The following is a 25,910-nucleotide window of genomic DNA, read 5'->3' as shown; positions in this document are numbered from 1 at the left end:
AAATACCACACATTAAAACTGCAGTGTCCCCAGTCATTAGTCTTATAAACAGGTTTCCTTGACTTCTTCAGAAAGAAAGCAGACTGCAGTATATTGGCTATTGATTTAGGTGGTTTTATTTTACCTGAAACCAACATTCCACTACTGTACTGTGTATCACTCTGCTGTTACCTGCAGCAGTTTTTACATTACAAGCTCTGTTCAGCTCAGGAAGTTAAATTGCAATCATTTTCTTACTGGCGTCTCTGTTATACTGGTAACAATGGGCTGTAACTCCCTACATATTTCACATTTTTATCATGGGCTGATGAGATAAGTGTTCTAAAAATATAAATAAGCATTTTAGGATCATTTTCCTGTTTAAAAAAAATATTTTACCTCAACGACTGTACTAAACAAGATGAACTAAAACTTCAGACTTCCTCTTAATCAAAATCTATTGCATATTTTTCTTAGGAATGTATTTTGTCAATGTCAAAAGCGTCCATTTGGAGTTCAGTTTGAATGCATGATGAATGCTATTGAATCTGAATACTTTTGGACCTGTTTTCCTTTTAGCACTGATTTTCCTGCACTTTATTATCTTTTAGTTGAGTCATTTGAGCGGCTGTTCTTTTAAAACCATTTGATGAGGTAATGCGTATGCTCAAATCACACAAGTGTAACAGGAATTCATTGCTTTTAGGTTTGAGCTGTCAAACCAGAACACTTGCAGAACAGTCCTCTTGTAAAACTCAAGAGATCATAGGAGGGCTTTCTTGTAATTTTTGAATATTGACCGTTTGCAGATGGGCATAATTGGCAGAACCAAATAAACACATACCGCTGACATCTTTAGTTTATTTTAACTTGACAAATTAAAATAAAATACACTGATAATTTAAAAGCTTCTAGCACTGCATGCATGGAAGTGCAGGTTGATCCAAGATGGAACAAGCTTGCGATGGCCACAGCTTAACTCTTAAGATTCCTGAGGCAGTGTGGAAACTTGTCAGAAATTTGACACTGTCCGTAAACAGAAAAAAAGCATTGCGTCATAAAAATGCAGGTCTGTAAATTCCATCTCTAAAACTGGACAACGTTTGCAAACCGTAACCATATCTGGAAATAATGTAAAAGCAATTCATAATCAGTCGTTCCTGGGCCAAGCTGGTACGGAAATGTGTGGTTTAAAAACTCATGCAGTTCATCATTTTAAGAGATTATGTGAGGTTTCCTGAATTAAATGAATTTGCTTTCAAAGTTCTTTCCCTGGCTGGTATTTAATGAGGGGTTTCTTATGTCCACTAGGGGCAGTGTTGCAGGAGACAGGATTATGGGTTACACTCTGATGTACTTTGAATTTAAACATTAATCTAAGAGCTCTATTGAGGCAGCTGGGGTGCTTTAAACTTCTGAATTAAAAAAAAAAAGTTACCAGGATATGATGACTGAAAAAAAATGATAACTGGGTCCTTATTTATCAGAGCTGTTATTATTCAATGCATTTACCATGGATAGCCATGGTTTGCCATGTTTATTGCTATGGTTTACCAAAACTCTCTGTGCTTTACAATACTTACCTATGCTTTACCATGCTTTCACTATGCTTATAATTACACTTTGCTATGCTTTTACTATGGGAAACCGCTACTGTATAAGGGATCACCTGTCTTCATCAAAAAATAACTAAAATCCATGGTACACGGCTGAAAACATTCTTGAACCATCCCATCTTTCCAACATACCATAGTGTCTTACCTTTGTTTTACTGTAACAGCCTTAGTCTTAAGACATCCGCAGCAGAGGGGCAAGACTGCATTACCCTTTTATTGACCTCATTTGAGTTTCTCATGTACTGCCAAGCGACGAGTATGGTACTGCCCACTCACACACAGGAGGGAGGGAGTGAGGTAATTAACAGTAAATGCCAAGGCTGTATCTTAATAACTTCCGGAGTGCATTGACCTGGCAGTACTGTCAGGGATATTGAATGATCTGTTATTCATCCCAAAGGTTATCTGTAGAAAACCTTAAAGCTGGCCTCCAAGTGTGTCTGAGAGCTGTGTGAAGTGTATGGCACCCAGTTGGTTAACCCTTTGTATCCTGTTAAGCCTTAGAGGGATTGTAGCTATCAAAATCATTTCATAACGTTTTCCACACCAGGCAGATCTATGCACCATATAGGTTTCAAATGTGTTTTGGAAAACATGACCTTTCATTTGGGTGCTCCTCTGGTACTAAACTAGTTTTAATTAAATCTCTGTTTGCAGGCCTTGCTTTCAGATAGTCTTGCTCTTTCTTGGTCATTTCCTCTGGTTGACTCCAAAGACACTGCTGAGGTGAAATGACCTAGGAAGTGGAAGTGTCGCAGCTTTCCTGGAGGGTAATGCAAACTGAGAACTTTCTTTTACTTAGTGCCAGGTACCAGGCACCAGGATGTCATGTTTTAAAATCAAAATAGATATTTAATGTTTGTTTTCAAAACTGTACATTTGAGACCTATATAGTGATACTGGAAGTGGACGGAAGGTCAAATTTATTGAAGTATTTTGTTAGATTCAACCACTTTAAGCAGTGGGGCTAAAACTATAATCCAGATAAACAAGAAGTACTGTACTGTCATTTAGGCTTCCTACTTCTACCTTCATATTTTTTTTTTTATCTATTGCTGCTTTTCTGACTCATTCCCTACATTTAGTAAGAGCACAGCCCATTACTGCTGGACTGAAACTCATAATATGACTACATACTGCACAATCCTTTTAAACAAACATATTATCACTAACTGACGTTATTTTTAAAAACATCTTTTTTTTTTTTTTAGTAGAGAAATAGATTTTGCATGTAAATAAATGTAGATGTAAAATGTTTAATTTGTAGATTGACTAAGACAAACAACAAACTAAACAGAAAAATAGATGCACCGTTTCTTGCAGGGCACAGCTTTGGCTAAGAGAAAGTAATGGACAGTTTTTTATTCCCCAGCTAGGAAGAGCCTCCTGGCCTCTAAATCACTGTAATCGGACAGCTCGCGGCACGGCACCTTCTGCCAAAAACTTTCCTGGTCACGACCCCTCAGTGATTTACTGTCAGACACCGAGGCAGTGCACCGCTTTAGAGAGGCGATCGCCGCCGGGACCACTTCAAGACAAACCTTTTAAATCATCCTTGTCTTTTTAACGTGCAAAAGCTATAGAGCAATCACTTCTACCCGTGCTCCTTTCCATTCATTTTTTAGTTAGAGCCATTTGATGTGATTCCATTCAAACCGCAGCTTTTATATGGAGTCCAATATAATTAAATAGAGACTTGAACTTCTCTTGTTGTAATCTGAATTATTTTAACACAGGTGTTGGCTGGATGGTGAGCCTGCTTGTATTTATAGCCCCTTCCACACTGGCATGCTCTACCCAGGTCAGAACCTACCCGGCCAGGACCCGGTGTCATGCGGGTCGGGTACACGATTTCACACTGCATTTGATAAAGCAGGGTTGACCTGACAGACGCAAGTACACACTGCGCGTATCAATGCCCTGGAAGCAGCTTGTTACTGACGCTTCCATCCAAGCTTCTCTGGATTGAACCGTCTGCCCAAATGTTGATTAGCAAAAATGTTTCTTCATCCATGCTGCAGTATGGCTCATGTTGTGTCTCAAGCAACAAAAATATTGCAAAACAGAATAAACAGAAACATTCCTTGTGCATGGCTGTTTCTTATTGAGTTGGCTCACAAATGGCCGTCAAGCATTATGTCTCGCTCAACCCAGGTCAAAGCGTGTAGACCCACATCCTGAGGAGAGTCACTGGGACCCGGGTATGACCCAGGTACGTGGTTTCACACTACGCAGGATTGTGACCCGGACCAGGGTACGAGTGTCAGTGTGAAAGGGGCTTATGATGTACAGTTTTGAGTGTTTTACCCATAATCTACCTGCTGTTCCATGGTTTTGATTGCCAGTGAGGCCCTTATCTAACGTGCATCTTTTTTCTTACACCTACCATTTAGTTTAACAAAGAAGAACATGAAAATATTTGGTTTGTTAAATGTTTCTCCACTGCTGAAGTGTTTATTTAGCCCAAGTAACATCGACGTAAGCACTATGGCTAAATCATAAATGTGTAGTGCAAAAAAAAAATATATATATATATATATTTCTCCGGTTATCGAGACATTTCAATTTTGTAAATGTTTTCTTTACCAGTCAAGGTACTAAAAGGTTGATTGATGACCTGAAGTCCTCATCTCTTCTTTACTGGTCCTTAGGAAACCCTGTTGAAAAGATGCAGGGGTTGTGACCAGGAAAGTTATACAGTATGTCGCAGAAATCGAGTTCCACCCCAAGGAAACACACAAGACATTGCTTCAAAAACATTCACACTCTGTGACAATCCTCGTTGTTCGTTTGAATATCTCCCTTTTCTTTTCACTTTTACCTGTAACTGTTATGCAGGAGTCAAAAATAGCCAGTTTCTCTGTGAACATTTTGATCTTGTTGGACTGAGAGGCTCTTTAGCTGAGTGTTTCGTTTGCAGTGTAGAGCAGTGCTTAGTTAAAGCTATAGTGTCTGAGATGTAGCTTTAAGATGTCATCATGTCAGGCTGGGCTGCAGTGTACATCTGGTTTCTCTCTCTCTCCCTTGGGAAGTAGGATTCCTCAGAATGATGCCAGGTTTGTACTGTAGCTGGCAAATGATTGATGAGCCAGGGCCTTGGCCTGCTCTCTGCATCACTGTGGCCAAAGAGATCTGGGTACCGTGGAAACAAGATAAAAGGTGCCCTGTTTCCATCTGATTTGACCTTTTATCTTCTCTGATCTCAGCAGGCTGAAGGGAGGGAGTGCATTTAAATAATATATTCATCCATAATACTTAAGCTTGGTCCTGCTAGTGCATGTACAGTATGCTGCCTTTGAATTTGAAAGATTGAGATGAAAAAGATAAATCGCCTGCTGGCTGAATTCATCAGATTTAACCTAGAGGAATACTCCACCTGAAATCTGAAGACAGACTGAGCCACTGTCGGGGTCTATAAATTGATCAAAGTTGGGGATGAGACTGTGACGAGAAGGAGGATCAACAAAAGTGCTTATTGCTGCTGCAATTGGCCAAGAGCCAAGCCAGCTTTATCTGCACAAGGAGACAACAAATCACTAACAGGAGACGCACTGAAAGGAGACAACAAATCACTAACGAGAGACGCACTGAAAGGAGACAGCAAATCACTAACGGGAGACGCACTGAAAGGATGTTGTTACTTTTTGAAAATGTGGATGGTTCAGAAAGAAGTATTTGATATTATAACAGTCGCAGATAATCTCATAAGTATCCTGTAGAATCTTCACACACTCTCTGTAACAGCGGCTCAGTCAAGCCAATACAGTAAAAAAAAAAAAACACAAACCATTTTTTTATACCACAAATATCAATTTATAATGGCAATAATGCACTCCACAGCAGTTATTTACTGCTAGATGAGTTACTTTAAGTAGCCGAAAATGAGGTGTGACTGCCTAAATATCTTTGATTGGTGTTCTAACCAATAACCATTGTTGTCAGTGCCTATAACAAAAGCACATATGTAAGTTCTCTATAACAGCGTTGCTGCTGTTGTCAGTCATGGATAAGTACTCAGTTCCCCAATGGGATCTGCTAGCCTAGAGGAGCTAGTCTAGAGGAGCACTATGTTCAAGTGTGGGTGTTTGTATGTGTGTATGTATGTATGTATGTATGTTTGCTGAAGGAGTAATGCAACTGTGCTGCAGTGCCTCTAAAATCATAACCCTGCAGTGCGGTGTTGATGTTGCATGTCTGTTGCTTTCAGAGTCAGCGCAGGATCTGCTATTGATTGGTTCAGCCTGCTGCTGGCTTGTTTGCTGGCTAGCTAGCCAGATGATTCTCGTTATACAGTATAGAAAGAGCAGAGCATCAGACAAGCTGTACACCTGTCACAGACAGTAGGAAAGGATAGGGAAAAAGGGAGCTACACAGTAGCTTCTAGTCACATACACACACACACACGGACAGCAACCAAAGCAACCCCTCCAGCAGTGTTTTTTTTTTTTTCACTTCTTTGAAAAGGTGATTTTTATTTGGATTTGGATATTGGGTTTGTTTTTGTACCGGGCACGAGTGGCAGCAGACACCGGAATCCCCGCATGCTGCAGATGGTGAGGACGCTCGCCCAGTTCACAATCGCACTGGAGGAGATGCGAGAGAATGGGGAGAGTGCAAATGAAGACGAAGCTGCCGCTGCCAGGTCAGGGTCTAGGGCTGGAGAGGGTGCCCTGCAAAGAAGCTGCTCTGCGAGCAATGGCAGCACCAGTGTGGGCTCCGCACAGAGCATCACTGAGGTACTGCTGTGTGTCTGTGCTTTTACATATTTGTTTATGTGTGTGTGTGGGGGTGTGTTGGGAAGAGTGCTGCGTTTTATTATTCACTTTGTAGTTGATTAGAATTATTTTCATTCTATAACTATAACAGCTATCTGGATATGCCGTGTGTGCATCCACTGGGTCTACACCATATCTTGGAGTCTATACTCCAGCAGCACAATATCTAGACTACCACTACATAGATATTTACGGTCAATACAATATGTATTGTAGATACAGACACCTGTCCTCTTTTAGGTAGTACCCAGGTGTAATCATGAATCTATCTATATCTGTTTATTTATAGCTTGTTTTTTTTTGCTGTTATTTTTTTACATTGTCCCTACATGTATGTGCGTGTATATTTATGCACATTATCCTTTCTAATGTACTGCAGTTCTATCGAATTATTAATATATTGTTTTATTCTTCACACATACAGTGGTTGCCGTTTCTTTCCATTTTTTTCTGTGTAGCAGAATGGTGGTAAGATGTGGCTTCTGCTTCGTTCGTGTTGCTGTAGAAGTTGACATCACATAATCAGATGAAGTGAGATTCCCCTTGAGGGTTGTGTTTGTCTGCTTTGTTGTGGGTGGTACTGTAGCTGTTCACTGTGCCTTGCAACAAGTGCCCTTTTACTGGAGTGAAACACGAAAAATATTGGATAACAAAAAAACCATTGTATGGGAATCGCTTTTCTCTGTCAAAAAGACTTGCAGTCAAAATGGCCATCTGTATTTTGTTTGTTATTTATCCTGAATAGTCAGAGACTGTTTAAAAGCCTATCACTTGGATTGCCCAATACTAGGCCTCACTCTGATTGATGCATAAAGGGATGTTTGTTTATTTATTTATTTATTTATTTATTATTATTATTTAATTGAATTCCATTTAAAACCCCTGTAAGCCGTGCATATCAATGTAAACGTTGATTCAGAACACATGGTTCGGTTTGACCATGTGCAGTGGTTGGAAGTTAAGTAACCTGTGATAAATAGACGTTACACTTAGTTTAAATTAATGTAACAAAGGTGGTGCTACTGAGTTGAACATGCTGTACTTTTGTGGGTATTAATGGTTTGAAACCAGGTTCAGTACATAACAACTGCCAGTGATTATACTTGTCATTACTAGTAACACCTGGTTGAATGAATGTATAAAGGTCTGTTCAATTGATCGGAACCTTGGCGGATATAAAGGTGGTTGAAACAAGACTGGTTCAGCGAGAATGGAAATACCCAAACAGCAATGAACAGTGAGTAAGCAAGATTCGCAAGAACCAGACTTTGGCTGTCCGGTCAGTGGTTCTGACTAGATACTATACAAATTCCCTTAAAACTGGATGACTGGTTGAAAACTGGAGAATTGGCAGCCCTACTCCCAGCCAGGTTTCCTTGCTTCCAGTGAATTGTTTTTCCCACAACAGCAGTGAAGCAGGCTGTTGTCTCTAACCTAAATATACCACGTGCCATCCTTCTGGCATCTTTCTTTTTAAGAGTGAACGGATTACGAACTGAAGTCCACTATGGCTTTTGATCACTACCCGCTCTAAAAGGTTAATATGACAGGACAGTGTTGTGTAATAGACTGTCGGCCTGCTAACACAGAGCATTTCTGTGTGGAAATATAATTGAGATTTATTTAATAGAGCTGCACAGATTTGTTTAGCACTAATGCAGTTTTCCCTGCAAGAAAAATTGAGTAACTTCAACCTAGGAAATAATTGTCACTGCGTTGGCGGATAGAGTGTTTTGTTATTTTTTAATTAGAGCCTAATTCCACGCTTCCCGAATAGGGAAATAAGTCATTGGTATCAATGAGATGCTGATTTGATTTCTAGGGGCTTGCCTTCGAGTGTCTATTTCAAGGTAGATCGCCAGGGTTAAGAAAAAAAAAAACAGCAATGCAACTTTCCATTCCAGACCACATATTCAAAAACATGTTAAACTAAGGATGCTGGGAACCAGGAGAACTAACATAGATGTTGCCATGCCTGTTATTCCCGCTAGTGTTAAAGTAATGGATTTTTTTTTAAAAAATACGCAATTTATTCTGTTAAGATCTACTGCTTATTGTTTTACTGCTTATAATTTGTATCCCTGGCCAAATGAGATAGGAGGGAGTCATCCTGATAAACTTCACCAGTGCTCTTTGCAGATCTTGTGTTGTCAGCAGTGCCACTTAAGTCATTAAAATGAGAGCAAACGTTTCAGAAGTGTTCTCCCATAAGTTACGTGCTCAATAGGTGGAGCTTCTTGAGGTAAAAAAGCTCACTCGTATTCCTGGAGTACTTTGCTTAGCACTGGCTTTGTGTGTTGTAACTGGTGATTTTAAACAAGGGGGGAAAACAAACATCAGTATTACAGCTTTTAAAACTTTTTTATAAATAGCGTAATCAAAATCTTCAGCTTTGAAACAGTATCTTCTATACCTAAATTGAAAAGAATCATTAGGCATACGCTCTGTGCAAATTGTGACATTCCTTAGCATTGAAGCATGATTCAGATATGTAGGGAGGGGGTGGAGAGGGAGGAGGAAAAATTATTTAGCAAAATTAGAACATAAAAGTTTTTTGCAGGAAGGAAATGGTGAAATACTGCACTATGGGGGGGGGGGGGGGATATAACCAAACTGGACAGTCAATAACGTTTTTGTTTTCTGATTGTACACAGAGTGCACAGAAACCTTTGGAAGAATGTGAGGAACATGCTCCAAGGGATTGTGTTAGAATAGAACTGAATGTGATTGGGAGAACTGTTTTAGTGTATTGCTGTTTTTTTACTTGCAGCTACTGCTAGTAAAAATAATTGAAATGTTGGCATTTACAATGTACGCGTTTGCTAGAAAGACCGGGATTGGGGGGGTCTTACTGTAGATTTATTATGTTTTTCTTCCCCTTCTTATTAACCAAATCAGGAAATAAGGGATTGTTTGCATTACACCAGCCTAAGTCTCAAATAAAATTCAAACCATTTTGCATTGCGTTAGCTGGTTCTAATTGGAGGTCGTGCAGATTCACCCTTTTTAATCCACCGGTAAAGCTCAGATTTATCACAAATCCACAAATGAATTAGGATTTAGGTTAGTTCGCTTAAAGAGATACTTAACAGCATTTCTGGAATATTACAATTCTTGCCTGTTTTACATACCCTATTATGTATGTGTGTTCTGTGTATCTATTAGCTCTTCTGCTTTGGTCAATATGTACCAGACTTAATAATTTGAATGTACTTTTTCAACATCAGAATTTCTGAACAGGTTTTAGAAATAACCGCTAAGGGTGTGCAATTTCTGCAAATGTGGCAAAACAAAAATTGTTTTCAAGCAATAGGCTACTTAGTAAGTATGTTAACACTTAAGCAGTAATATGATATTAAACTAGTAAATATTATTAAAAGAAGAATAAAACACAATATTTCTTAAGGGTGTGGATAAAAACTGAAAGCTGTGGCTGTTCATTGAGAGGGTGTCACCAGTAGGGTTTTCATGTTACCAGATGAATGTGCTGACTCTGTCCTAATAAGTTTCAATCCTCTCTGATCTCCTCGTATTGCATGACGTTGACATACAGTAACAGACCGTCTCTCTGTTCAGCGTGCAGAAAAAACAGCACCAAAGCGTAAGATTCCTGAACACGGTGTGACATTGATATTCTGCAGGAAGAAAGAGGTGAAATGTTTTAATATTCAATATAAAGACGCCAATTCCAATCTAACCTGACGAAACTCCACAAAATGCTGTGTCTGCCTACACCGTATTACAGAATGCATGTGTGTTTTAATTTTAGTTTGATTTGGAGTTAGTTTCATTGTTTAAATGTTATTATTTGTATGAACACATATTAAACGTGAATGAATCTGAATACTGTCTTACCGATTTGTTAAAACAGCAAATCATTTTAGGCAGTTCATTTCCAACTGTGTCCTCTGGTCCTGGTTTCTGTATTACACTTAGAGTTAACGATGTCAACTCCTTTTCAGATTTTAAGGGTTAATATGTGTGAGGCGCCTACCTGTGGGTACTACAGCAATTAACAAGCTTCAGTTAGTTCAAAGTGCTGCATCCTATGATTTGACCGGCACCGAAATGAGTCCCTAAGTTACCAGCTGTCTGTGAACTTATTTTTTGGAATCAATTGAACTGCTTTTTTTTGTTACAACATATAAAAGGTGTGTGTTTTAAAAACACAACCTCCTAAAATATTCAAACATGTGGTTGCGGTTGGTAATTAACAGGGGTATAAATATTCATATGTGTGTCCAGTAAGTAAGCCCAGGTGGCTGGTATTAAAAAACTAAATTAAAAAATAAAAAAGTGTAATTGCTTCTAGCATTCTATTATTTTTAGAATTATTGTAATACTAAACCCAAGTGAATACAGATCACCATATGTTCTCAGTTGTTATTGCATAAGTAAATTCACTTTTTTGTTGTTGTTGTGGAAAATATGACTAACCCCAACTCTTGGTAATGTATGTAAGTTACAGTCTTTCTGGTTGTGGTTTGTCTCTGTCTCTCTCTTCCGGTTTAGCTACACATTTTATATGTTCTCAGGATTCAAGAAGCAACCTTCTTCAAAAAGCGGCCTAATCTTAACAGTTGTTGTTTTGTTTTTAATGATTTTGGGATATTTGTGTCAACTACTAAATTATCAGACTGACTTTATGTTTTATATGTCGGCATCACAGAGAGTTTAGCGCAAATACAAGTCTTTCAACCAAACAGCTGAACAGAATCCGATAATTCTGGATGAAGCATAAATGCAGACATTGAAGGAATTCCGTAGCCTCTGCATACACTTCCATGTACAAGCAGCAGATTACTGCACAGCACTAATGATGCCTCACATGCAGCTGATTTAGTCTCTGCTTTACTGAATTGATCATGCCAGTGTTTTTGCTTTTCATGCAGCAAGTTGAATGATATGATCAGTAGTTTTCTTCCAAAATGATTAAACTGGAGAGGGGGAATGCAAGCTAAAATGCCAATTTATTTTCAGAGCCGCACTGGGTCAGTCACCAGAGTTTGGCTTCAGAACATAAGAACATTTCGGGAACGAGAAAAAGCCATTCTGCCCATCTACTGGAGGGATTCTCCTGTTCTTCCTTTGTCTCCTATTACACAATCTACTTCTCTTATCAGTGTTATTAGTGTAAAGATTGTACAAAACACGCTTCGCTCCCCTCCCCTAATACCCTAGCCAGCTGTATGTCTGATGCCGAGTTACCGAAACTCTTGTCCTTCCAGCGTCTTACACTATATGAATGTTAACGCAGGGGAGAGAGAAACCAGCTGTCCTTGAATCCAGAGGAAGGCGTATGCTGTTGTCGGTGTAAATTTTGATTTGAGTGTGCTGTTTAACTGTATTAGGATGACCCTGCCATTATCCTCCCACCACAGCAAACCCCTCCAACAGTCCAATGCAACAGTCCCGCAATGACCTTGTTAAAGAACTGTAGTTGAGCGATTGTCAGAGAAACGTGATTTTAATCAGGGGTCAATGAATGACTCATGTAGAACAATAAAGCGGTCTGATGCATTTAGGGTTAAAAGACAGTGGTGTTAAAGAGCCACTGATGTAGCATCAACAAAGTGGATTATTTCACAGACAAACACCTTTTAGTTGTTTGTTTCTTCACCTGTTTTTAGTGGAGTAGCTACAAGCTTTGGAAAATCTGAGCCATTTCTAGATCTCCTCATAAATAATTGCAGTGGTGTTTGCAAATGGCCTGCAGAGTTCATAAAGTAAGCTGCTGGTGCTGGTGTGCTCAGTGGCAGTTATAATTCGACTAGCAGCTCGTAACCACCTTCAAAGCAGACAGCCTCAGACGGATTTTTAAAAATATGTCTCTTATGAGGCTGTGAGAAAAACAAAGTGAAAGCTTTGAACAATAAAATAAAATGTCTAATATGGCCCAGACTGTGTATTGCGTTTTTTTCCTGTTATAAAGAATGGATTTTTAATAGTATAAAAACCCAGGTGAATATAATGCACTTTATATTAGGTTTATAGGACACATGTAAAAGTGAATGGGTCAGGGCTTGTTTTCAACACTTTGAGTGTCAGTACAACCTATACTAAGCAGATTCTCAACGTCTTATAGCCATTTTTTACTGCTTTACCTTTATTATTATACTGTACAAGTTACACAAATCAACTACAAATGTTTCTAATTATCAGCTATACTGATAGTGAGAAAACAGTTTGGTAGAAGCTCAGTATGATGTAGTTGATGTTTTGCTGAACCGGGGCGACTCAAAGGTATTTTGTGGCTGAAATCACGTAACACACAGTTTTATTTTCCTTAATATGTTAAATTTTTGTACAGTTTTGGACTGCCATGGGAGAAGTATTGTACATGTTTTGGTAAGTTATATCCAAAAAGTAAAAATGCATCTACTTATGTTGTTCCTTGTTCAAATGTTACGTTTGAGTTTGGTATTCAGTGGTGATTTACTGTGGTTAACAAACATGCAGATGTCCTTTTTAAAATGGAACTGAAGTAAACCTTAAAAAAAACAAAACAGTGGACAGTGTGTTCTGAGGACACAGCCAGTCCCAGAGGGGTCACACATTAACATGCTGGGAAGCATTTGCTCTAGAGAGTGTGTTTATACTGCAGCTAGTGAACTGGGACGGTCAAGGAGTCGAGATGTTTGAGTTTTTCATGTCGTCTCGCATTCACTTGCTGACAGGAGCCTGGGTTCTGGGTACAGCTTGTTGTTATCAGGGAAACCAAAATGTGTATTTCCTGGCTCTCTTGTTTGGGTTTAGATGAGTCACATACATAGTGCAGTGTAAATCACAGAACATCATCATAATAATGCAGTTATTAATAATCATAATAGATATCCGACATACATGAAAGGCTGTTCAAACAATCACTTAACTGTGTCTTTCTTTTATAGACAAAGTAGACAAGAGCATGGTTGAAATTAGGGGATAAATTAATCGGTTTCACGTAGCGGACTACGACACACAGTCATGGATGTTGCCAGAAGATTAATAAATTTAGTGTAAATTGGTCGAAGGAGGTAGACATTACTGGACATCCAAGTGATGCAGGTTTACGTTGTAATTTGGGTCATCTCTAAATACCTAAAATTACCAGCGACTGTTGCATTGAAATACATGATGATCAGTTTTTTGTTTGTTTTGTTTTTTGTAGCGCAGTGATAGCTGGTCTTTTGACCTCTGGAAGCTTTGGTTTGATATTGGCTTAGGTCACAAGTAAAATGAGTCTGATCAAGTTCATTATCATTTGTTGTGTAGCATTTTTTATTTTATTTTCACTTTGAATTGGGTAAAGCCCATCTATCCTGCCACAACACTCACCTGTGCAGCAGCTGTTCCCATCCCACCTGACAGAACTCGCTGGTATTTCAGGTGGGGTTCTAGTACCTGTTCTACAGGATGTGAATCTGCAGTGCAGTAGCAGCAGGTTTATTAGTGAAGTAAAGAAGCTCCCATAGTGCCTGACCTGAACTGTGACTACAGCATAGCAATAAGTGATATATGCACGGGCATATCTAAAATGAAAATGAAACAGTAGAAACTAACATGCTTTAGACACTCATTCGATAGTAAAGAGTCAATGGGACTATTATCTACTTAAAGTGTAATGTCCTTGACTGGTTAGGTGTGATTAGTTTAGATTTCAACAGCTGGTTGGGATGCTGATGTCCTGATAAAGCAGGATCTGGCAAATGGTATTGAGAGACTGGGGACTGAAGCCTGAGGCTTCTCTGCGCTTTCACCTGACAGAAGCCTTGATTGGTGCTCGCGGTAATCTTCTTGTTTCTTTGCAATCGCCTTTACCGAAATCACTTATTTTTCAGATATTGTCCTTCAAGCAATATGATACGCTGGTGTTTAGGGGATTACTGAAGAGTTGTTATTAAAGATGTGTGCCACCGGCATTACGGTTTATGCAGGTTTTTAAAAAATGTTATATGCAACAGGTGTAGATCTCCAGTACAGGCAGATTGGATCCGGCTTTCCTGCAGGGAAAGTGAATAGGAAATGACTCCCATGGGGACCCGAGGTGGTGATTCGGTCCTACAGCTGTTTAGTTCGGGAGAGAGGAAGATGGAAAGGGGTGCCCCCAGCGGTTCATGCCCTTTTAAAGCCCAGCATGTGTCCGCTACCCACTGCTAGAAATCCTGCAGGCTACTTTTTATCACTGGGCTGCATGGGGAAACAGTTCACAGGGATTCATGAAAAAAAAAAGCGCTATAATTATCACTTTTTGATCTTTTCTGCCAGTAAACTGGTACACATTGTCTGTGGGGTATAATGTTTTAATTCATATTTTGAAGACATTTCTCTTCAAATGATCTAAAAACATTTCTTTTCTATGAACTCTCCAATTTTAAAACGTTTTTTTAGGATCAATCTGAATGTGTCACTCGGCAACCTTTTTAAGCTGTATTTTTAATACAATCTGAAAGGGATTCTCTTAGGACTCGCCATTTAGATTCTTTGACAGGAAATCCATCATCATTAGTCGTTCTTACTGCTGATTTTCCACTGCGTTTTCAATATGTGAGCAGTAGAATTCTAGATCTGTCTATGATTCTAGATTGTCTGTCGTTTTCATCAGCACAGGGTAGCATTATCAGCAGGCTTGCCATAGGAAAGAGCAACTAATTCAGAAATCCCACAGTGATTTGGTCTTTTTTAGAACCAGATTTAAAGGACCTCATTCTGAACAGCTTCTGAGGGGGCACTCAGTCTCTCAGCAGCACCAGCTGAGAATCAAACCCTGCAAGCTTCTGATGTGAAAGCACGAGCCTGGTTCTTTACAGCCTCGTTATCAGGGACTGTTCTTTTATTGCATCAAACATTCTCTGATCTTTTTCTTACTTCAAGGTTAAGGAAAAACCTTTAAGTATACAAATGTTTCAGCTGGAACATTAGATAGGGTTATACAGTATCCTGGTCTTTTTTAAAACCCAATGGCCTGTTGTAATGTAAGCGTATAATTAAAGAATAGGTACGTTAGCTTCAAAAGACATTTTTTTAGTTTTTACAGTTTCCTTACAGTTTCTTGTGTTTTCAATTATTCTCTTTTTTATTGCCATTCCTTAAATATTGTGTTGGTTACATGCTTTGACAGTCAGGGGGTTTCTCTTTACAGTAGTTCTATTTGCCTGCTGTATACATAATTAATACAGATCAGTCAAGGTGTCTTTTGCTGCATGAAGTTATGCAAATTATATAAAAAGATGATGAGTAGGAGAGCGATACAAACCGAACCGCAAAGCATTCAAACAGAATTGGCCATTGTTCTGTTTCTAAACGCCATTGTGTTGCCGCTGAGGAGCTTTTAACGTTAATGGGTTTTGGCTTTTATTCCATGGCCTCCACCTACCTGTGCTAATCTCCCAATGCGTCTCTGACTGCAGAGTCAATAACCTCAACACGCAGATGCACAGCACAGTCAGGTGGTGTTAAAAGACACTCGGGGGAGCGTTGCAACAACCGCGTCCCTCATACTGAGAGAGAACTTCAGAGCATTCACTTAGCACCAGGCAGATGTTTTTTTTTTTGTATTTCTTTTTTTAATCTCTGCATAGTTTTTCTATGTTTGCACGGAACAGGTAAAGCACAGGCTGCAGCAATGTGAGCTTCACCACGCTGCTCAAGGAGTACCTCCTCCTTAAAGCGATTGCTGCTAATAAAATCTATGGAAAGACTAAGCACTGCAGGATCATCAGTTTTGAAAGAAGCACATTACAGTAAATGTATATTTCATTTCAAGCCCATTATCTGGTACTGTATTGTGTTGCAGAAATCTGTTTGCAAGCCAGGATTTTAGGTAGTGTTGCACTTCCTTGGTCAGTGTTAAAATGTCCCCACCCCATCAACACCGTCTTTTCTGTCATTTAACCAACTAGCTTCTTTCCCTATAACTGACATGCTTTCAGGACATGACATGCTTTGACTCTGGAGGACACTGCTGAGGTGAGATGACTTGGGAAGTGAAGACCTGACAGACTACCTGAGAGAAAGGAAATGGAGCACTTTAACCTAGTGCAGGGTACATGCATTTAACTCTTCAGTATAAATCTCAATAACCCTTACAGGAAATACCTCAAAACCAAGGCCAGCTTGAGAACCAGCCAAAAAACATTCCATGCATTTACAGTAATAATATGACCTTTTATTAGAAGTAAAGTTCAGAAAGTATGTGGGTAATGCCATAAACTAACAATATCCAGGGTTTACAATAATAATAATAATAATAATAATAATAATAATAATAATAATAATAATATAGTGGTAGTTGTAGTCAGTAAGGGTGAGTGATCCAATGTCTTTGCACATCCTACCAAAGTATCAGTTGTGGGATGCATGTTGTTTCTGATTCTGCTTGTGAGTTGACGGACTGCTTTACCATTCTCTTGCCAGTGAAGTGACAGGCTGGGAGTGCTTGGATGAGCCTCCGCTAACGAGCCGAGGTTCCCACAGGCTGACAGTTTCCTGTGCTAATACAAATGCATTCCCAGAATGTCTGACAGCCCTGCGAACCATGCTGACGTCTCAGGGATGAGCTGTGTGTTGCTCCCTGGAGACCAAACCTAATTTGTTGCCAGAGGGAAAAAAACAAGCACAGTTTAATGCAGGGAGACATTGGGCAGGAGATCTGACACTAACACTAATTAATTTCATTTAGCACATTAGTCAGCAGAAATTGATGCCTTCTGTACATTATATTTCATTTTAACTAGAAAGACAAACCCTATTATACATTATCTTGTAACAAAGGATCATTCCTAGTACTACACTTGCAATTGCTGTGTCCTGTGGGTGATACTCCTTAGCTGTGTCTTCCAAGTCTATGTGTTACATTTTTCTTCCAATGTGAGTTCAACAGCTGCGGTTTTGAGCATTCGGTTTAATAATTCAGAGGGTCTTGAGACAATGGCTAATAAAAGAGAATGTATTTTCTTTTTAGTACTGCTGCAAGACATTATATATATATAATCTCTTAGACTTTTCTTGTGTGTACATATTGGGATGCAAGTTGAAAATATTCAGTCTGCCGAGTCCAGCACAGTGTTACAAATTTTAGGGGATCTTCTATCAAGATTCTTGCCAAAAAATAGGCTTATTGGGTGAGATTTTGATGCAAGTACAAAGTGCTTCCATTTTATCTGAAAGAAACTTAGCTGTAGGGAGAAACAGCCCAATTGTTATGCCGAGTTGTTTTTTTCATTTTAAAAATATCAGAAAAGATGGTCCAGTATTTGAATGTGCTTCATAATAGGGCTCATGGGGTTTGCTGAAAGAACATGTCATTGTAGTCTGTGCTGAATTCAGTCCTTGGATTGGCGTCTACAATGACAGAAGCTGTTCAAAATAAAACATACTTTATTTACAACATACTACTCCTCAAGAACCAAGGCATTATACATCACCAAAGCCAATTCCATGCAGGTGCTCAAACAGCCACATATTGGCACTCGGCACTGCAGACCTGAAAGGAATGCTGTAGTATATCTCGATAGTAAGTCTCTGTTTTGGTTTCAGCTGTATTTGCTATATAACAGCTATGTAACTCTACTGGAAATATAGATGGTTAATCACAGTTGGCTCATCCTTGATGGCAGAATATGTTTGAAGTAAGTTGTCCTGGACAACCAAAGTTATTTTGCATTTCACTCATGAGAAGTCATTAGAAGACAATGTTTCTCCTGACCTGCTTGTGTTTTTCTCTCCTCAGGATATGAGAAAGCATGTTATGATGACTCTGCTCGACACAGAACAGTCCTACGTGGAGTCGCTACGCACTTTAATTCAGGTAAGGGCTGGGCTATCCTACTTATATTTCTCTGCTTGGGTATTGGGTTGCTTTTAAGAGTGCAACCTGTTATCCTTTTGGCGCCTCATTATCAAAAAGGTTCTCTTTAGGCATTAGCAGAGAATATTGTGGCAGCCAGTAAATTCACAATTTACACCCCATTTAAAGGTAACCCTGAACTTGTCTTTAAATGCTAGCATAGGTCAAGGTAACTAGTCAATGTCCTAGTACAGGAATTCTTAAATGAATTCATAAACATGACACTACATGGAGTATACTTCTTGTAACATTCTTCAAAAGAACAGGGTACATGTTGTGCTGAAACTCCTCCTCGTGGCAGATGAGTGAATAATACTTACATCAGCATGAAACTTGTACTTGCCTCTCGAGTACAGAGCTTGTTCTTTAGGTAAACAGCGAGACGTTCGTCTTTCAACCGTATGGTTTGTGGTTCATACCCAGCCCTTGCCTTTCCATTCAATTCAATGGGCTGAGATGCCAATTCAGCAGAATGTTCTTCATATACAGCTTTAGAATATACTCTTGCAGTTTTCCACATTTGATCTTTAGTACTAGGCAGGTCTTTAGAAACGTACCTGGAGGACAGCAGTTAACATTGAGCTTGCCATAGAGAGGAAAGTGTCTCTAAGGACTGTAGTGCAGGTTAGTGCTATAGACTGCTTGACTGCTGAGCTCTATTACATTAACATTCTGTGTGCATTCTGGCTTTTTTTATGGCAGGAGGATGTTGTCAAGCACGAATGTTTAATAAATTGATATTACATTGAAATCTTCAGATTTTTTTTTTTAAGCTGCTGCTGATGTACTGTGTGTTACTTTCTGCATTGTTAAACAAACCACGAAACATTTTTTTTATTTTATATGCAATCTGTGTAGCGTTCTGTGCATATTCAATTGGACCCCTTCTAAAACTAATATAGAAATTCTGCCATTAATACTAAGAATCTATTTTACAGCAGTAGCAAGCATTTTTTTCTGTTAGTTGAATGGTAGGTATAGAATGTGGAAGAAGCCTGTAAAAATGTTATGTAACTGTCTTGTAAATGTTATCCATTGTAAAACGAGCATGAGAAGCCTTTTGATTCGTTGATTTATAAAGGAGTGGTGACATACACAGTTGTCTCAGCAACAATGTTAGGGACTCTTACTAGCTCAGTAGTGGGCTTAAAAAAAACTTGCTAATTCTGTCTCTTCTATTCACTTTTTGTAAAAGAAAATATAACAAAGAAAATCCACATAACAGCACTTTGTTCTTGACAAAACAGCTGCTTCCCATTGTAAATATGACAGTCTTGCAGGTCACATTTGCTACCATTTGTGTACAAACCAAAGCCATTATATATTTCATGAACAAACCGTTAAATATATATATTGCCTGTAAATATCCTAAACCCTGTCTCATAACCACCCAAGACCACCTTTCGTTCAATTTCAATAAATATATACTTGGCAAGCTCTGCAGATTCTAGGGGTCTCGGGATCCCAGTAATTTAAGATCAAGTTTTGCCTCCTGATTCTATAAACCAAGATACAGTACAGTATTTCTGAACAAGATCAACTTGGTGTTAATGGAAATGTTAAATATTTGATTCATACAGATTTTGTACGTGAGCTGGGACAAGCCACCGATGTTGCAGGGTGTGGCTGGGCCTGAACCGGCGTCAATGCACACCGCAAGTGAGCATCTTAAAGAGTATGCAAAAGAGCCAGGCGTCGTCTGCATTCGTGGCTATAGAGCTTTTATCCTCACCTCAACATATGATATTAAGTGCTAGGGAGCGAGCATGTTTCTCTCACAGCTGACTCAAAATAAAAATCAAATTAACTAACTGACGTTAAGGGTGCTTCATTACTATTTGACTTTCAGATAGTGTTATTAAAATAACCTGTCACAAAGTGCATTGGCTATCCAGTAAATAGATACAAATGCACACCTAAATCAATTTCAGCTGGTAATGAGCATTTCCTGAGCTGCCTCTTTTTTTTTTTTTACAAATATATACACACACACACATACATTCAGTTTTTCCATGCCTTAGTGTATTTAAAACATAATAGTCATCACCTTTATTAAGCTTACACAGACTGGTCAAGTCATTTTACCTAAACTACTAAATAATTTGTTTTTATGTCACTTAAATTATGAGTTGCTTGGTAAGTGCCCCCCCCCCCCCCCCCCACTGAAGAAGGAAGCAGGTGACACAGAGGGCCCAAGCCTGCGGCTTTTGTTGGTGTTTTTAATCAGCTTACATGCGACTAAGATGATACAGTACACTTGTAGTACTGCCATGAAAGGAAGGCACCAATGAGCAAATGTTGCGAGTTGCAGCCTTTTTCTCTTCATCCTGACATACCTTCCAGTTGCTTATTTGCCAAGATCTTTAGAAATACCTTCCGCCGTTTTTCAAGATTTATTTTTTCGCACGCTGTTTTTTTTATACAGCACTCCAGTACCTGTAGACAAGAATAATCCATCCATTATTTTTTTACTCGATCAAAGACCACAGGTTTATTTAATCATTAATCGATTTAAACCCCTAGTTTAGATACATTTGATATATCTGACCCATACCAATTTTTCTCTTTAAATTAGGCCTCAAAAAAGGCCTCTGCTGCTCATTTATCCCTTGTATGCAATCCAGTTTGGCACCCTGGGCTGTGTCTGAAAACTGACTGCATCTTTAAAACGTGCCGTGTTTCTTGTTTTTTGGGGGGTATTTTGTGTTGAAAAATGTGGTTCTTTTACTTCTCATTCCATTGACTGTTAAGCATCCACAGAGCAATTTGTCAACCAGGCCCTCTTCTGAACAGTTGGGAGGTAAATGTTTGTTTGTTTTTCAACACCAAAAGTAGGGTATTTCTTTCCACTATTGCTTGCCAGGTATTGTTTTATTTCTTCAACAACACACGTAATTATTAAAACTTTCCAATGGCAGTTTTATGGATACAAAGTCTTATTGTTTGCCTGTGAGTCTAACTTTCAGCATCTTCAGCGAGCAGTGTTGCAGGGCCTTCCCCTTCATTTAGTACATGGTTCCAGATTTTAGTTTCAACCAGCACTTTTATATATATAAAAAACACAGGGAGGGCAACATATTTATTTGAAATATCATAGGTTTTCCAGTAATTTTATGTAATGATAAATAAACACGTCTTAGTTTTTACATAAGTACATCCCCCGTCTTGCGCCTACTCGCCTTACTAAAACTAAAAGACAGACGAATGACTGAATATTTTCTCATATAGCACTGAGAAGTAATGAGTGGAGCAGCACACTATCATCCATAAGACGTAAACACTCAAGTCTAGTCAAAACATTTAATTTATTATGTTTCTTTTAGTACTGTGTTTCAAATGGCATAAGCACGCTGACATAAATTCAAGGACTCATGGTGGTGTTGCTGAAGTTCAAGGGATGAAATGTTGAACTGAATAAGTGCAATTGTGCAGAAAAAATAAGATGTTTAATTTTTTTTATTTTCTCTCCTCTCATACAAAGTGCAAAAAAAAGAAACACCTGTTGAAAAAAAGCATCTGTTCAAAGGCACCAGTTGGCCTGTTCAGCTGATTCTCACATTTTTAATATTAATGCTGTAATGTGATTAAAGACTGAGTTAAGTAAGGCCATAGTAAAACAAAAAACGCATTATGAATTGCTTGATTTAGACAATGGTGGTGTGTGCTTACCTACTCCTTGGCTCCAGTCATGTGCCTTGGCCTCCAGACTCAAAATGGATGAGAAGCATAAGGCTCTGTCTTTCTGTAATCAGGCATGACAGCAAGCCAGCAATGACTGACAAAAAATTAAGTGCCTGGTTTTTCATTGGGCCTTTTTTTTTCTCTTCTCATAGATAGTTATCAGCCCCAAATTACTGGGATGCCATTATATGTAATCACTGAACATTTTAAAAACCATTAACTTGTCAGCTGTAACTCCTGCATGCAAAACTAAGGCAACTAGCCAGCGTTGCTTATCAAAACATACAACCTTTTTTGATGGTGCTACATGTGCATGTAAGCTGTGATGATGGAACAAGCTATTTCGTTCTACTTTTGTGGCTGGCTGGCATCTTACCAATTTGACTATTTGTTTTATTTGATTTATGATCTGTGGGTCCTGTTTTAAAAAATATGAGACAACAGTGATTAGAGGAGGCATTGCAAATATGGTCAGGCACTGTCTACGGCAGGAAGTGGCGATAACATCATGCAATAGTGTATAGTGCTCCTCTTTACCTATATGACACTAGGGTGTAACCATTAACCTGCCCCCCTGTAACACTGCCCCTAGTGGCCATACTGTAATGCCACATAGAACAAAAGTGGTATTTCTGACATCCACTAGAGGCAGTGTTGTGGGGGGGTGGCGGGGGGGCAGGTTGATGGATACACTGTGCTGCATCAGATGTAAATAGAGTTTAGATTGCATTCTGAGAACTATATTGAGGCAATGGGAGCAGTTTAAACTTCTGAGGTTTAAAAAGTCAGACAGATGTGCTGAGTGAAGTTAGAAAAGGTATAAAACTGAATTGAAACAACGAGAAGAATATGTTCTACCAATTCGCTCTTTCAGGCTTGATTTCAAAATTTGAGACCTTGACCTGGACAATAACATCACAAACCCTTTTAAAAACTGAAGACTGCAGTCTAGGAAATATACCTATTTGTCCATGTACATTTGATTCATTTTACATAGAAAATGCTACAGCTGTGAAAGGTGTATTTTCCTGAATATTTTGCTCAGTTACTGTGAAACACTCAAAAGACTCGTCCCAGACACCTAGAGGATCTTTCTTTGGATGCTGACGCAAGAGAACCATTATACCCTCTTATTCTCTGCTAAGTGGTTATGTTTCTGTATAAGGACCCTTCCCTACTGTTTAAATAGCTGCAAACAAGCATCTCAATCCTGATTCTAATTTGAGAAACTACGGACTACTCCTGTTGATGTTCTATACAGTTATATAACCTGCAATGGGTCACCAAAGAATTCAGTGCTTCTCATTTATTCAGTTAACATTTAACCCTATGCTGTAAGCCCATATTGTCAAAATCCTCCACGGTCTCCATATTACAGTGGATACAGCAGTCCCATTTGATTATACACGTTGGCCCTTCAACATGAGTCAGCCTGTTTCCATGGAAACACATCCTGCAGTTATTCCTGGTTTGGGAGACCTTATTGGATGCAACAAAAAAAATCCATCTATATCCTTTAAAAATGTTTTGTCAAAAAGTGTATGCAGTAAGTGATTTGGTGATTGTCTAAACATTTAGTAGCTTATCAAACTAACCTGAAGCATGTCCGTGTGTTCAGCTTGGCACAGGGTGTTAATGAGAGCGGTGTTCATACTGCATGTTTTCAGGGATACATGAGGCCTCTGAAGCAGCCAGAGAACTCGTTCATATGCGACCCCTCTCTGGTGGATGAGATGTTCTTCCAGATCCCAGAGATCCTGGAGCACCACGAGCAGTTCCTGGAGCAGGTCCTGGTGTGCGTCCATGACTGGCATGCCAAGCAGAAAGTGGGGGACCTGCTCACCGAGTCGGTAAGCTAGTTTACATTTTCATCCTGCTGATGTTCCCCATTCCTGAACCCCCGGACCCCCTGCCCAAGTGACATTACTGCCCCTTACACAACCCCCCCCCCCCCCCCCAACTAGTTCATCAGTTCCATATGTGGCACACACTTTGATGTAATTGACCCTCACATGACGTATTAGTTGTGGAGGGGTTATGAGCTATTTCAATATGGCCTGGGCTGTAAGTGTTTCCAATATGTTGTCTAACCCCTGAAGTGGTACACAGTATACTGTCAGATTCATGAGCAGATTGTCACTCGTCAAGTTGCCCATTTCAAAACTAACTACAGTAAGTGATGTGGTCTGCATGTGTAATCTCTGAGTCACTGTAAGAAAACACCTAAGTGTGTGCGTCTGAAAGGTGGAGGAGACGGCTTTGTTGATTGGAGGACCATTAAGAAGAAAATGCTCACAACTCCAACTCACCTGTACTACAGTGTTGTAAAACACATAAAGATCTGTCTGAGGGTTTTCTAAAACTAATCTTTACAACAGTGTAGGTGGAACTACCTTCACAATACAAGGTCATAGGTCTGCATTTATGTCTCCACCTCAATTAACACCTTTGAACATGGAAAGCATGTGTAGTGACCCATTAAAGAGAAATGTAATTGTTCGCTTCCATTGAATCTGTCTTGCTACCAGGATAATACATGCAGAAATTGCCTTTTTTGCACCAGTTGCCTGGACCCTAATAAACAGCGACATACGCTGAACATTATCAAGAGCTTTTCATTAGCGGAACGAGAACAGGGATTCCCCAGGAATGTGTTGGTCTGCCAAGATCTAGATTAAGATGCTGCTGATGAATGTGTCTGAGTTCTGATGGGGCTTGAATGGCTGGTGTGCACAGCTGAGTGGGTTTTCTAAAAGACTGTCAGAGCAGAGCGCAGGTGGTGTGATTGAAAGGTGTGCTCTGAATGCTTAAGCAGCTTTCTGGCACGGGTCTATAACATTGTGTGATCTCGCTGTCTGTTTTAGTAAGGTAGGTATTGTGAAATGCACAACTGATTTTTCTACAATTAGTTATTATTGGGGTTTAGATTTTCTTTTTTTTTGCAATTGTGCGGTTGTTGTTTTTCTTGTTAATTATTAGAAGTCAGTGGTATTTTATTGCTCTAATAGAGAAACAGGCCTGTCACATTTCAAGTTCCATTTGATATACAGTTAATAGTGATTCTATCCAACTGCTGCTCGTGCAATGCAGTAGACTCCCTCTAGTGGCTGATGAATGTGATTAGTGGTTGACATTTTGACCCTGCGGGTTTAGCTCTTTAGCCAATTATATAGAGAATATGTCTGCCACCATCCAGTCCGCCTTTAATATTTAAAGTCATACTGACATTTCAAATGGCATGTACCACTTTCACACTAAAATGTGAATCTCCAATATATCATTGTGTCCAGCTACAGTTTTAGTTTTTTTCTTTGTTCAAAAACTGTTGAAAACTATCTTACTGACATTTTCACAACTGTGTTTAATTGTTGTTAATGGTTATTTAATGGTTATGGAGTTAACGATGTATTAACTAATAATAAAAAGTCACACTTCTACTTCTGAACTCTAAGTGGATTATTTCGTTGAAATGGGTTGAATTGTGTTTCAAGACTCGAAAGACCATTATTATTATTATTATTATTATTATTATTATTATTATTATTATTATTATTATTAGTTTATTTAGCAGACGCCTTTATCCAAGGCGACTTACAGAGACTAGGGCGCGTGAACTTTTTTGCAAAGTTTTGTCATGACAACTCTCAATCTCCATAGAGTTCACACAAACTGTTTTAAACTTTATAGAAATTAACAGTCATTTTATCTCCTCTCCAATCAGTACTCTATTTGGGACAATAGGCGTAACATACTGGCAGTAGCCTAAGATAGCATTGCTTTGTTAGTTACACAGTAACTACCAAGTTTGAAAGGTCATTCCAGTTTGTTTGGAGAGGTGCTCAGAGGTGATGAAAGCTGGGACCTGTTATTTAAAAGTAGCCTCCCCTTTGGTAACACGCTCAGGTGTTTCTCATTAAACTCTGTAGTGAAATCAGGAATGGATTAAACTGCAAAGCAATGGGTGTCTTATTTTCATCCCTAAGCTATCTAGAGGAATTGCAGGAATGTTGCTCTGTAATTCCAAGCAAACAC

General features: G+C 39.1%; 1 protein-coding gene across 2 annotated transcripts in view; it reads left to right on the top strand.

Annotated features, from left to right (window-relative positions):
• Window positions 1-25,910, top strand: part of LOC117972754 (rho guanine nucleotide exchange factor 17-like) — a 93,864-nt gene that overhangs the window by 50,795 nt on the left and 17,159 nt on the right. For both annotated transcript variants that reach the window (XM_059028335.1, XM_034922806.2), the window contains exons 2-3: window positions 18,081-18,158; window positions 23,546-23,728. In XM_059028335.1, coding sequence (XP_058884318.1) covers window positions 18,081-18,158; window positions 23,546-23,728 — 261 coding nt within the window. The remainder of the gene's footprint in view (window positions 1-18,080; window positions 18,159-23,545; window positions 23,729-25,910) is intronic.

Source organism: Acipenser ruthenus, chromosome 8 (genome assembly GCF_902713425.1).
Source record: "Acipenser ruthenus chromosome 8, fAciRut3.2 maternal haplotype, whole genome shotgun sequence".
NCBI lineage: Eukaryota > Metazoa > Chordata > Actinopteri > Acipenseriformes > Acipenseridae > Acipenser > Acipenser ruthenus.
Note: the sequence above shows the minus strand (reverse complement) of the source record. Positions and strands in the feature narration are given on the sequence as shown.